This window comes from Phacochoerus africanus, chromosome 8 (genome assembly GCF_016906955.1).
Source record: "Phacochoerus africanus isolate WHEZ1 chromosome 8, ROS_Pafr_v1, whole genome shotgun sequence".
Lineage (NCBI taxonomy): Eukaryota > Metazoa > Chordata > Mammalia > Artiodactyla > Suidae > Phacochoerus > Phacochoerus africanus.
In genome coordinates, this window is record NC_062551.1 from 63,703,477 (window position 1) to 63,716,077 (window position 12,601).

The window sequence follows — 12,601 nt, forward strand, 5'->3', positions numbered from 1 at the left end:
TGTGCTCTCTGCCCTTCTTGAGGGTTAACTCCTTAACTCTCGAGTCCTGTGTGGGAGGGCAAATGGGGGATGTGGCCTCGAGGCCCAGAGCACACACGCACACACGCAGCCAGTGGACCTCTACAGGCAGTGCCTCCACGTACCCAGAGGCCCCTCCTGGGAGACACGCACGCTGGGACCTGCCTGACTTTCCTAGAGCTCGTACCTGGCTTCAGGAGGCAGCTGGGAAGCAGCGCCCTGATATTCGGGCCCCAGGACTGGGCTAGAAAGTCACAGGAGCAAAGCCCTTTCCAGCCGTTCCTCCTGCACCTGCTCCTCCAGGGTCCGTGGTCAGCCGGGACCCACCCCCACTCCAGGACCGGCTCTCCTGTTCAGGTGTTTTCCTGAGATGTTCACGTTGGGTCATCAGCTGATGCGGCGTCTCCAAGTCAGTGAATGAGACCAAACGATTCAAGTTCGTGGTCAGCTTTTGGGGGGAAACTGCACAGAGCTTTTACGTTCGAGTCACAACAGAGAAGGAACACAAGGGGCCTTGACTTTCTCAGCAGTTGGGCGGGCGCGGTGGGTGCCATCCTGTCAGAGCCCAGAGTCTCCCATGCCCTCCGAGGGCGTGTGAACAGGAGATGGGGCCCGACCCGGTAGGCAGAGGGTCACCGCATCCCCGGCCGGAGAGGGATTCTGACCACAGAACTGCGGCCAGTGCGGCCCCGCTCCTCTCACCGCGGGGGCCCAAGCGTGAGGGTTCTGGAAGCGCCTGCCGGTGTTGGGGGAGGTGTCTCTCCCAGTTAAAGGTGCCGCCGCAGGGATGCTGGCACCCTCCGCGGCCCCACCAGTTCCCGGGATCCGTGACCCCCGCCTACGGCCCATGGCACACTCTGCTTCAGGGACGAGGTTCTGCCGCCCCCGTCGGTGCCCAGGCGCCGGGCCGGCAGCCGGAGGCCGCGTCCGCGGGGGTCGTGCGCCTGGGTGGCCACCCGGCAGAGGCGCGAAGGAGCGTTCGCGGCCGGCAAGGGCAGCGGCGCTGGGACAGCGCGGCACGGGGCGGGGCGGCCGGCAGGGGAGCGGCCCGGATCGGGGCGGGGCGGCTCCGGCTCCGGCTTCGGCTCCGGCTCCGCGCTCCGTCCGCCCTCGCGCTCGCGCCGCGCGCCTCCCGCTCCCGCCCGCCTGCGCCGCCGCCGCGGCCGCGGGCGAAGCAACTTCGCGAGCGCCTGCGACCGGCCGGACCCCGACGCCGCCCCCGGTCCGGCGCCGAGCCGGCCGAGGCCATGGGCGCGCTGGCGTGGCTGCTGCCCCCGCTCCTGCTGCTCTGCGCGCAGCAGCACCGCGGCACCAGGTGAGCGAGCGCCGGGGTCGCCCTCGATGGGGAGCCCTGCCTGCTGGGGTAGTGCTCGGCAGGAACCCCTGGTCTTCGGGTCCTCGCGTCTGCCTCCCGCGCCGCCGGGTCCCACCGCGTCGGTGCCCCACCTCGCCCCCGTGACTCCCCGGACCCGCTCGCCCCCGCGGGCCCCCTCTGGGGACCATGCCCTTGGGGCGCCGGCAGCGGCGCTGTTCCTGGTTCTGGCCGCCTCGGTGCTGTCCGCCTCCCGGTGCTGAACCGGCGGCGCGGGGCAAGGGGAGGGCGTCGGAGCCGCTCTCAGGGCTCCCTGTGCCCGGGCTGGGCTCGGCTGCTGAGCTCGCGTCCCTCAGCCCCAGCTGTCCCTTGGCCGGTCCCTGGCTGGCTGGTGCCCTTGCAGGCGCCGACGGAGCGCTCAGATGGCCCGAGCTTCAGGCAGGAAGAAAGGAGGGACCTGGGGACCCGGGAGGAGGCTTCTCCCCTTCCCACCAGAGCAGAGCTACCAGGACCTGCTTCCGCCAAAGCCGACAGGTCTGCGGTGGGCAGGAGGGCACCACCTCATGGCAGTGTGTGCTTGTTAAGGGGACCCCACAGGGCCGTTTCCGTGCCTTCCGACTCCAGAGTATGCAATGGAGGGAGCCGGGAGCCCTAGGCAGGAGCCGAGAGAAGATGCCCTTTCTTGTCTGCAGAGGAAGGGGCTAAGAAGGAACGGCCCCTGGGCTGAGGCTCCCTCCCTGGCACCGTCCAGGTCTCTCTGTGGACCTGATGTGGGCCCTGGATCCCCCAGCACGCTGAGCACTGAGCCTGGCCACCTACCATAGAGGTGTGAGGGGTCTTTTTGAAAACCATCTTGGTACAAGGGCTGCAGAAACAAACAAACAAACAAACAAACAAACAAACAAACCAAGCAAAAGCGGCTCCCTGCCCCCCCCCCCCAAGCATTCTGGTGTTCGTGGCCAACCAGCTGACGTCCAAGACTTTCAAAGCCAGAAATGGTTGAACACTAGCCCGTGCTTCGGCTGCAGGCACTCAGGCAACGGGGAACATGTCTGTGTATGTGCAGTCACAGTTTCCTTGGTGGGGCCGGGGGCAGAGTCAGGAAGGCCACCGTTTATGCCAAGGTCGCAGGCGGCGCGTGTGGCCCCTGTCCCAGGGCTTGTCCTGTATGGAGCCCGACGGGCCCATCTCCTTTTTCCTTTTCCTGCCTCACGGTACCAGGAAGGGCAAAGCACTGAGGTCTGGCTGCGGACAGAGGCCTGGCGTCGGTTACTAGCTCAGTCCCACAGCCATGTAGCCGCAGTTCTGAAATCCAAGTCGCTCCGAACCCCAAAATCTTAGTCCAAGTTTGACGCCAAAAGTCTTGGCTGCAAAGCCTGTCCTGCTTTCATCTTTGTTCATGATAATATTTTCTGCTGGAGAATTCTCCAGACTCCCCCTCGAGTCCGTAAGCACATCATATGGCTTTTCTAAACTCTGAAGTGTCTGAACTCCGACCCGCATCCGGCTCCTGGGGTACCGGGGGAGGAGTGAGCCTGTCTGCCTGTGCAGGAAGGCTGCAGGGCTGAGGGCCCGGTCGGGACAAGGGCCTCTGAGCTGTGGGGGCCTTCATCCATTTGGGGCCTCTTTGCCCATCTGCTCCTATACCCCTCCCCTCGGAAGCCAGGAGGATGCACCCTCCCGCCCCTCTCCCCCTGGGGTGGTGTGAGGGGACAGCGGGGCTAATGGGAGGTGGGTATCTGGCTGCCACTGCTCAGCCCGGATCCCAGGGATCCTCGTGGGTTAAGAGGGACTGGGTCACGGCCACACTTCCCTGAGTTGGAAGACCCACTCACGCAGCAACCACCCCATCTGCCAGCTGCCTACCCGAGCGGGTGGCCCTCCGTCTCCCTGGAGAAGGTGCCTCGCCGCTCCTGCCTCGCGCTCACCTCCGATCGTGGTGTTTCTCTTCGCCTTGGTAACTGAGGTGCCAGTGTGGCGGCTGCTCTAAAAGCAGAGCTGGCAGGGATCTGTGGGCGAGGATCGGGGAGGGGGCACCTTCAGCTACACCCACCTTCCCTTTTCTGTCCCCTGGGCCACAGGCAAGTGACAGGAGTGGGTGTCTCTGGTGGGGCTGGAAGGCGGCAGGGGGGAGGCCAGAGGACACCAGGAGCAGCCCGGGCAGGAGATTTCACCGAGCCTGTGGCGTCCCCCTGGCCGGAGCCTGGAGCCGGTGTCTCTGAGCCTCTGATCCTCTAAGGAAACCCCAGCCCTCAGCCACCGCCGGCTTCCTGGGCCTTCGGATGAGTCAGATGCTCTTTCCCAAGACTCTGATCAGAGTCCCCACATTCTTACCCCGTGCCGAGCTCCCCCCACCAGGTACCCTGCCCGACCCCCACCCGGACTCCACCTGCAGCAGTGGAGGAGGGCAGGGCCCTCCAGGACCCAGAGCTGCATGGAGCACAGCTTCCTGGGCGCTTGGGCCCCCATGCCCCTTCACAGCTGCATCAACCACCAGCCTCGTCCTAGTGGAGCAGGGATGCAGGGCGGGGGTGAGGGTCCTGTTCCTTCTCACCCCACAGAGGGCAGAGGCTGAGAGTCTGCTGGGGCCCTGACCGTTTGGGGCCGGCTTCTCAGTGAGGGCTGCCCTTGGCCTTGTCTTTGTACCCTGAGCTAGCGCGGGGCTTTGGCCGAGGGCGGGTGTGCTCACCTGTGCCTCCAGCCTAAGGCCAGAAGGACAGTGTCTCCCGACTGCCTCGCTCCAGGCCGGCTGGCCGCTGCTGCAAGGTGGCAGCTGGGCCGGTCCAAAAATAAAGGCTCACGGAATCCCTTCCCATTGACCTTGAGCGTGACCTCCATCTGCGTTTGGAATGGCGCCTTCTTGGGGCTGGGGCCTCCTTTAATTCCTCCTTTTCCTTGGTTACCAAAGCCTCTCCCTGGCCACCCCCCCCCCCCCCCGCCTAGCCTTGGCCTGGAGGGGCCCCGGGGGTCTGCGGGATACAGCAGCCTTGGTGGGTGGCACTATCTGAGCATCTCCGGCGTCCAGTTCAGCCCTCCTCAAGGCCCGCAGGAGAAGCAGACGAGGGGCCTGGGCGCCTTGCTGGTGCTTCTCTACGCCGCCTGAGAGGGCAGGGTCCAGGGCCGCGTCCAGCTGGATGCCCAGCCCCTGCCTCACACTGCCCCCTCCCCAACCCCAGGTCTGGACCAGGCCCCCTCCTGTCTCTGTGTTTCCGCCTCCCTCCCTCCACGGCCCAGCCTGGCATCACCCCAGCCTCCACGGTGCCCTTAGAGCACAGTCTTCTGTCCCCCAAGACACACCTCCCCCCTCCCCCCAACCCCGGATGGGCTCTGTTGTCCACCCCTCTCCACTCGTGGCCCCGGTGCCCCCCGCCGCCACCCTCCAGGCCCCTCCCTGGGCCCCACCTCGTGGAGCTGTCGCTGCAGCCACCTCTGCCTGCCCCCAGACAGGCGCCGGTTCTCTCTCCTTGGGCTCTGATGTCACTTTCTGGGGGAGGCTGTCCCATCCCAGCCGGGAGCTCCTGATCTCCCTTTCCTGTCACCCTCGTCACCCTTAAAGCCACTTGCTTTGTCACCACTCACAGACGCCATTTGGGCCTAGGCTGCAACCATCCTGTCCCCGCTGCTCAGTCACATCCCTGGGGGGTCCCATTTGCCCTCGATGGGTGGGTGAATAATGATCGGGACAGCCTCCAGCCTGGGGCAGGACGGGGTGGAGGGGGATCAGCTCGATGACCGATGTGGGTGTCAGGTAGCGCTGGAGAAAGAGGTGGGGCCTGATGGCAGAGGGTCCAGAGGCGGAGGCGTGGCCGACGCCTAAGAGGGGGGAGAGGAGGACGGAGACTGGGAGTCGGGGGAGGGGGGCTGCAGTGGCCCAGGCGGGGGCTGGAGGCTGCACAGCAGGAACCCCAGAGGGGAGGGCGGGCCAGTGGCGCCGTGGGAGCTGGGAGGGGGCACCTGGGTGCAGCCACACCTGACTTCAGGTCGCTCTGTCTCAGGGTTCCCAGCAGCCCCTTCATCCAGACCCGGGCCTGTCATGAATCCCCCAGGGGCTTGGGCCCAGGGTGACCTGGTGACCTTTTCCCACTGGGAACAGCTGTGATTCAGGGAGAAACAAGCGGGTTCCTCCTGAAAAGTCCCTTGTCCCCGGGGGGCGGTGGAGGAGGAAGGCCCCTTCCCGACAGGGGGCCAGAGGAGGAAGTGTGTGGGTCCCGGGCCGCTGTCACAAGGGACCGCAACCTGGAGGGCCTGAGACCATGGGAATGGTTCTCTCGAGATTCTGGAGGCCAGAGGTCTGAAGCCGGGGGTGTGGGCGGGGCGGGGACGTGTCCAGGCCTCTCCCTGGCCTCCGGGCTGCCAGAGTTCGGCTTCCTCGGCCTGTGACCCCATTGCTCCGACTCTGCCTCTGTGGTCACGTGGCTTCGCCTTGTCTGTCCACTGTCTCTTCTTGTAAGGACACCGGCCGCAGCCGTGGTTTAGGGCCCGACCTACTCTAGCATATGGCCTCATCTTAGCCAACTGCATCCGCAAAGCCCCTTCTTCCTAATGAGGTCCCATTCTGGGCTCCGGGTGGACACGCGTTTGGGGGTCACTCTTCACCAGATGATGGTGGGCAGGGGCGGCTATTGGGGAGCTTCTGGCAGCTGGCCTGTGCCGGTCACCCTGTGTGGCCTTGCCATGGACAAACAGGACCAGCCTAGGCTGGAACCAGGGGCACTGCCCCCAGCTGCTCCAGGGTCAGGCTGAGCCCTAGAAGCACAGGGCAACTGGAGGACCTATGGGGCCTGCCTGGGAAGGGACAGAGAGCAGGAGGCTGACTGCAGGCTCCCCAGGGGCCCTCAGCCTGGCCCAGAGTCCCAGGTTTGGACGTCCCCTGCTCCTCCTGTCCCTGCCCTCAGCCTCCTGGTTACGGGTCTTTGCTCCCAAGTCGCCTTTTATAGGGTCTCCGGTCCTCAGAAGCTGAGAGGAGGCCATGTGCTCTTGTTGGGGTCCCCCAGGGCCTATTTGTTGAGGACCCCAGGGGTGGGTGTGCCGGCTGGTTTAGAGGGGGCGTGGGGGCTCGGCCGGGTGGGCGGGGTGCAAACCAAGCGCAGAGGCTGGGGGAGAGGTCGAGCATCCTGGCCCTGCCCCTCCTGGGGGCTCCCTGTGTCTGGTGTGAGTTCCCGGGGCCTGCTGGGTCCTCCCTGCCCACCTGGCCTGGGTGCCCAGGACAGGCTCGGCCCCTGGCACCCTGCCTGTGACCAGCGGGCCTTGCGTCTCCAGGGCAATGAATGACATTGGCGACTACGTCGGCTCCAACCTGGAGATATCCTGGCTACCCAACCTGGATGGCCTGATGGAGGGCTACGCCCGCAACTTCCGGCCCGGCATTGGAGGTGAGGGTGGCCGTCCAGGGCGCGGGCAGGCCACTGGGGCCAGCTGTGGGGTGATCCCCGCCTGGCTCTGGGCTGGTGGAAGTTGGCTCCCCCGAGGGGTGTGTCAGCTCCCCAGCGAGACGGCTGCCAGGTGGATCTTCTCAGGCTTCAGGCACCAAGACGGCCACCCCTGCAAAAACCCTGGCTGCTCCCTGTCCTGCCTGCCTGCGGTGGGGGGCGTGGGGTGCCGGGGCCTAGCCTCAGCCCCCTGCCGCCTCGGGCCGGCTCCTTCCGCGCAGGGCCCCCTGTGAACGTGGCACTCGCCATCGAGGTGGCCAGCATCGACCACATCTCAGAGGTGAACATGGTAGGTCCCGGCCAGCTCTGCCCCCTGCCGCCCCCGGGCCAGCGCGCCCCAGAGCAGCGGGGCTGACGGCCGGACCCTGCCCCCCAGGAATACACCATGACCGTGTTCCTGCACCAGAGCTGGCGGGACAGCCGGCTCTCCTACAACCACACCAACGAGACCCTGGGCCTGGACAGCCGCTTTGTGGACAAGCTGTGGCTCCCAGACACCTTCATCGTGAACGCCAAGTCCGCTTGGTTCCACGACGTGACCGTGGAGAACAAGCTCATCCGGCTGCAGCCCGACGGCGTGATCCTGTACAGCATCCGGTGAGCCGGCCTGCGGAGCTCGGCGGCGGCCGGTGGTATTTATATCCCCTGCTGCCAGCAGCTGCTCAGGAAGGGGACCGCAGAGGCTGCTGGCGGGCAGCCAGCCGAGGCTGCTTTGGGACACACACGTGTCCTCCTGCTTTTAAACCGGGGGGAAGTTCATGTAACGTGACATCAACCATTTAAAAGCGAAGAGTTCCGTGATGCCTGGTGCCCTCCGAACGTTGTGCAAACGTCCCCTCGTCTCGGTTCCCATACGCTTCACCCCCGGAAGGAGGCCCGGTGCCCGTTGGCTCCGGCAGCAGCCCGTCTGCCTTCTGTCTCCGTGGATGTGTCTGCTCTGCCCATTTCATGCACAAGTCCTCATGCCCTCTGTGAGCCGGTGTGTCCGACTGGTCTCACTTCATTCGGTGTGTTCGAGGTTCGTTGTGTTGTGACACTCATCAGAAGCTCCTGCCTTCTGAGGGACAAACACTCCATTGCACGAACGCATCAGCTTGTGTGTCAGCTCCTCGCTCACTGGACACTGTGCTGGTTCCACGCTGACGGTCGTGAGCCGTGTTGTGACTGTCGTGAACAGACGTGTACGTGTGTTCGTTTGAATGTGTGTTTTCTGACACAGGCTTTGTGGACCTCATTGCCAACATTCTAAAATTCAGGTTTACATAAGAATCGAAATTCTCTTGGAAACCCAGAACTCTTGGCAACCTGAGCCTTTAGCAGGCTGCCTGGTCAGCAGGGGTGCCCAGAGGCCATGCCCAGGGGCGGGCGGGGTGCTCAGGCTGAACCTGCCGCCCTGGCCCCCGGCTTAGATAGTCAGGTGTTTTCAAGGATGAGGAAAGTGAATGAAATCCAGTTCTTGATCCCAGAATGAAAACGCACGCATACCTGGGACATGGCCACGATTTCCAGTTTCCACCCAGAGAGGCAGCTTGGCCTCCTCCCCGCATCCCAACCCCCCAATGAAGAGGCCCCATTGGCTGGGGTTAGGGTGTCTCTGTCTGCGGCGCGGCAGGGGGGCTGCTGGCTTCCGGGACCAGGCCTCACCCTGGGGAGCTCAGCGGCCTGTTGTCTGGGCAGAATCACCTCCACAGTGGCCTGCGACATGGACCTGGCCAAGTACCCCCTGGACGAGCAGGAGTGCATGCTGCATCTGGAAAGCTGTGAGTGCCCAGCCGGCGTGGGGAGGGAGGGCGGCGGGGCCCCTGCAGCCAGCCCGGCCCAGGGTCAGGGCGGCACCTGGGGTGGGTCACCGCCTGGCCGGCCGGCCCCGGATCCCACAAGACACCCATCTGTGTCACTGGGCCCGCGAGGCAGCTCCCAGGGGCCACCAGCAAGGGTGGCTTGCACTTCTTCCAGCTTTTCTGGCCTTTGCACCTGCCAAAGTGCCAGCGTGGCCCCAGGCCCCCTCGCTCCTGGCCGGGTTTTCCCTCGCCGTCCCCGCCTGTGTGTGGGGCCGCGGGGCTGGGGGGCGCCGGGCTCTGCTGCCCGTCTGTGGGCTCCCCGCAGACGGCTACTCGTCCGAGGATATCGTCTACTACTGGTCGGAAAACCAGGAGCAGATCCACGGGCTGGACCAGCTGCAGCTGGCGCAGTTCACCATCACCAGCTACCGCTTCAGCACGGAGCTGATGAACTTCAAGTCGGGTAACAGGGCCTCTCGCCCGCGAGCCCGGCCTGGGGCTTTTGAATGCTGCTAACAGAACCCCTGGCCGGCTCCTAGGGCCCGAGGCCGCGGCTGGCAAACTGCCGCTCCGCACGAGCGGTGCCAGCCGAGTGGCCAGGTCAGGTTTCCTCGGGCTCACTCCTTGGTCCCTCATGGCGTCCAGGGCTTGGCGGGGAGGAGGGGGGGGGGTCCCTGAGGGGTGGGGCCCCTCCTGATCCTCGTGCCCATCGTGGGAGCTTGGCTGTGCCCGAGGAGGACAGGAGGGAGGGAGCATGGTGCTCGGGGGAGGGGGGGCGGGGGGGGACGGTCCCTCCTTCCCATGGAGGCCCCACCACAGGGCTGGCCCCTCTGCTGAGCCCAGGCCTGGGGCACGGGCGGCTCCTGGCCCTCACGCGGTGAGGGTGGGGTGTCTCCCTGAGGCTTGCTGTGGCCCGCCTGCCCGCCCCAGCCCTCCCCTCCTGCGCGCTGCCAGCCGTGTGGCAGGTCTGGCCCTGACGGGTGGCCCTCCGGCAGCCGGCCAGTTCCCCCGGCTCAGCCTGGCCTTCCACCTGCGGAGGAACCGCGGCGTCCACATCATCCAGTCCTACATGCCCTCCATCCTGCTGGTCGCCATGTCCTGGGTCTCCTTCTGGATTAGTCAGGCCGCGGTGCCCGCCAGGGTTTCTCTAGGTACGGGGTCCTGGCCTCCGCCCCCAGGGAGCTGGTGCAAGGGTGGGAGCCTGGGGCCGGGCCCTGAGTGCACCGGTCACGAGCACAGGCCTGGCCTGGCGGCCCCTCGGCACTGTCCTGGGTACTGGCTGGCCAGGCCGGGCCCGATAAGAGGATGACCGGCTCCCAGGTTGGGGTGGGGGTGTCAGCGGCCCAGGGATGGCACCACCTGTTCCCGCCAGGCATCACCACCGTGCTGACCATGACCACCCTGATGGTCAGTGCCCGCTCCTCCCTCCCGCGGGCATCCGCCATCAAGGCGCTGGATGTGTACTTCTGGATCTGCTATGTCTTCGTGTTTGCTGCCCTGGTGGAGTACGCCTTTGCCCACTTCAATGCCGACTACCGGAAGAAGCAAAAGGCCAAGGCCAAGGTCAAGGAGCAGAGGGCTGAGGTGAGGCTGGGCCGGGCCGGGTCTCCAGTGTTCAGGACCAAGGCTCCCCCCCGCCCACCCAGTATGGGCCAGCAGATGCACCTTTTCCTGCGCTTGGCCCGGGACCCTCTGCCATTGCCGCCCCTGGGTCAGGGGGACAGGCTGGGACTCCTGGATCTGCCACAGTGCCTGCTGGGGGGTGGAGCCACTGGCCAGGCTGGGGGTCCCACGTAGGGGCCGCTCATCCCCCCCCCGCCCCCGTGCAGATGGACGTGAGGAGCGCCATCGTGCTCTTCTCCCTCTCGGCCGCCGGCGTCACCCAGGAGCTGGCTGTGTCCCGCCGGCAATGCCGCGTGCCCGGGAACCTCATGGGCTCCTACAGGTCCATGGAGGTGGAGACGGGGGAGACAAAGAAGCAGGGGGGTGGCCGGGGGGGCCTCCGGGCCCTTTTCAAGCCCATTGACGCAGACACCATTGACGTCTACGCCCGCGCCGTGTTCCCAGCCGCCTTCGCCGCCGTCAATGTCATCTACTGGGCAGCCTACACCATGTGAGACCGCGGGCAGGCCTTCGCGCCTCCTGCTGCCCAGAACCTCCTGGGGGAGGGACCCACGCTGCGTGTTTCGGAGCCCGCAGGCCACAGACGGCAAGAGGAAGGCCCTGGCTCCGTCCCCGCCCTCACGGGGATGCGGGCGCTGGGGACGCCGGCCCATGGCCTCCTTTCCCGCAGCAGAGCTGCCTGACCTGGGCCCAGCCAGGCAGGCGCTGTGCCTGGGGAGCTGCGCTTTTGACTAGGAACGTGGTCCTGAGCCTGGGCTCTGGGGTGTGGACCAGGAGGGGCGGGGGCCGGGAGTGGACAGCGCTCGACGTTGTGGGGAGACGGTGGCAAAGGCGCTTGTGAGCCTTCGGTCCCAGCATGAAATAAAATGAGGCCTTTGGCCGCTGCTCACATTCGCTGCTGCTGCTGCTGCGGCCTCCTCTTCCAGCCCCCAGAGCCTGGAGCCGTCTCTTCCCATGGGAGCTGGGGGTGCGGGAGGCCGAGGCGGCGTGAGGTGTCACCCCCACCCCCGGTCCCTTGGCCAGGAACAGAGCGCTCTGGGTCCTCACAGACACCCCAGCCCCTCCCCACCTCTGCCGCCACCACGGGCCCAGGGTGACAAAGTCACCCTGGGCGACCCTCGGCCTTGGGAGTTGACAGGCAGCCCCACAGAGAGAAGGGAGGTCGCCACGCTCAGAAGGAACAGAAGCCGAGACCGAGGGGCGGCCTTGTCACCCAGCTGTCTGCGCAGCGCGGGGAACGCCCCACTCAGTGTCCTGATGGTCAGGCGGCAGCCAGGCAATGACCCTGCTGGCCCTGCAGGGTCCCTCCAGGGCAGCAGCCAAACCACCTTGAGGGGAGTGTGTGAATCAGAAAGGTGGCCCCGCTGCGCCCTGCCCTCAGCCAGCACACCTGTCCAGGGTCTGCAGTGTCCCCAGGCCGTGAGGGCAGGTGCTGGCAGAGTGGCCCCTGAGGCCAGGCGGTCCAGCCAGGGATGCAGAACCCACTCCCTCCCAAAAGACCGGCCATGGCCGAGGGCGGAGGTGCACCTCACTCAGGCCCATGCCTCCAGCTCGGAGGCCCCTCACCCCCCCAAAGAGACTCTTGCTCTGAAAGGCCAGGCTGCAGGTCTGGACACGGTCATCTCGGGGGCTGGGACGGGCCAGGGGGCAGGGCCACGGGGCCCCAGCATGACTGCCCTGGGAGCACCGCAAACCATGCAGGAGAGCAGGCAGCTGGGCAGCAGCAGAGCCTGGATCTGGGTCCGCCAGGGCCCGGGGCAGCTCGGGGCAGCAGAGCTTGGCTGGCCATGCACGCCGGCTCCAAGAATGAGGGCAGTGATACCTCTTTGTCCCAGATCGGCACCCTCTGGCCTGTGTGTCCCCAGCAGGATCACTGCTCCCCCCCCCCCAACCCCCACCTCAGGTACCTGAAGTGTGTCCAGGCCCCAGCTGGTGCTCTGAAGCCCCCACCCCCACCCCCGCCCCGGGTTGGGCCTGAGACTTCCCACGGTACCCCTGCCTGGGCACCCAGGGTCCCACCCCAAGGCTTGCCTCCCGCCCACTTGGAGGACGCTCACAGAACTGCTGTCCTCACCTGGGTCCGGAAGCCAGTGAGCCACCCCCCTCTTCTGCCAGGACCCCAGCACCCGTCGCCCGCCTCTCCCCGCCCTCCTCCCACTGCGCGAACCCACATGAGCTATTTAAAGCCGGGCTTTGTGACCGCCTCGGGCACCCACGCAGCGCGGCCCGTCGGGCAGGAGCCTTCTCCTGATTCTGCAACCAGCAGTCCCGCCCTCTCGCCCGCAGGCTGCTATTTCTGCCCGCGCAGGGGCAGGGCCGGTTCTCTCTGGTCTGGGGTGGTGACAGGAGCGGATGGAAGGCCAGGGCCGGGCAGAGGTTTGCAGCTGAGAGGAACGGTGTGGACAGGGGTGTCAGCGCTTCCTGCAGGGGCACCCAGG

General features: G+C 66.3%; 1 protein-coding gene across 1 annotated transcript; it reads left to right on the plus strand.

Annotated features, from left to right (window-relative positions):
* Positions 1–1,248: 1,248 nt before the first annotated feature.
* Positions 1,249–11,052, plus strand: GABRD (gamma-aminobutyric acid type A receptor subunit delta). Its single transcript, XM_047792998.1, has 9 exons — positions 1,249–1,333; positions 6,590–6,702; positions 6,981–7,048; positions 7,136–7,356; positions 8,437–8,519; positions 8,866–9,003; positions 9,536–9,691; positions 9,913–10,124; positions 10,370–11,052. Exons 1-9 carry the CDS (start codon positions 1,266–1,268, stop codon positions 10,655–10,657), a joined length of 1,347 nt encoding a protein of 448 aa, XP_047648954.1. The 5' UTR covers positions 1,249–1,265; the 3' UTR covers positions 10,658–11,052.
* The last annotated feature ends 1,549 nt before the right edge of the window (positions 11,053–12,601 follow it).

What these genes read in the sequence shown, in the direction of transcription:
- GABRD (XM_047792998.1), top strand. Translation starts at nt 1,266, where the DNA reads ATGGGCGCGCTGGCGTGGCTGCTGCCCCCGCTCCTGCTGCTCTGCGCG. An exon ending in CATGCTGCATCTGGAAAGCT is followed by an intron (nt 8,520 to 8,865) that starts GTGAGTGCCCAG and finishes GGCTCCCCGCAG; the next exon opens with ACGGCTACTCGTCCGAGGAT. An exon ending in TCAAGGAGCAGAGGGCTGAG is followed by an intron (nt 10,125 to 10,369) that starts GTGAGGCTGGGC and finishes GCCCCCGTGCAG; the next exon opens with ATGGACGTGAGGAGCGCCAT.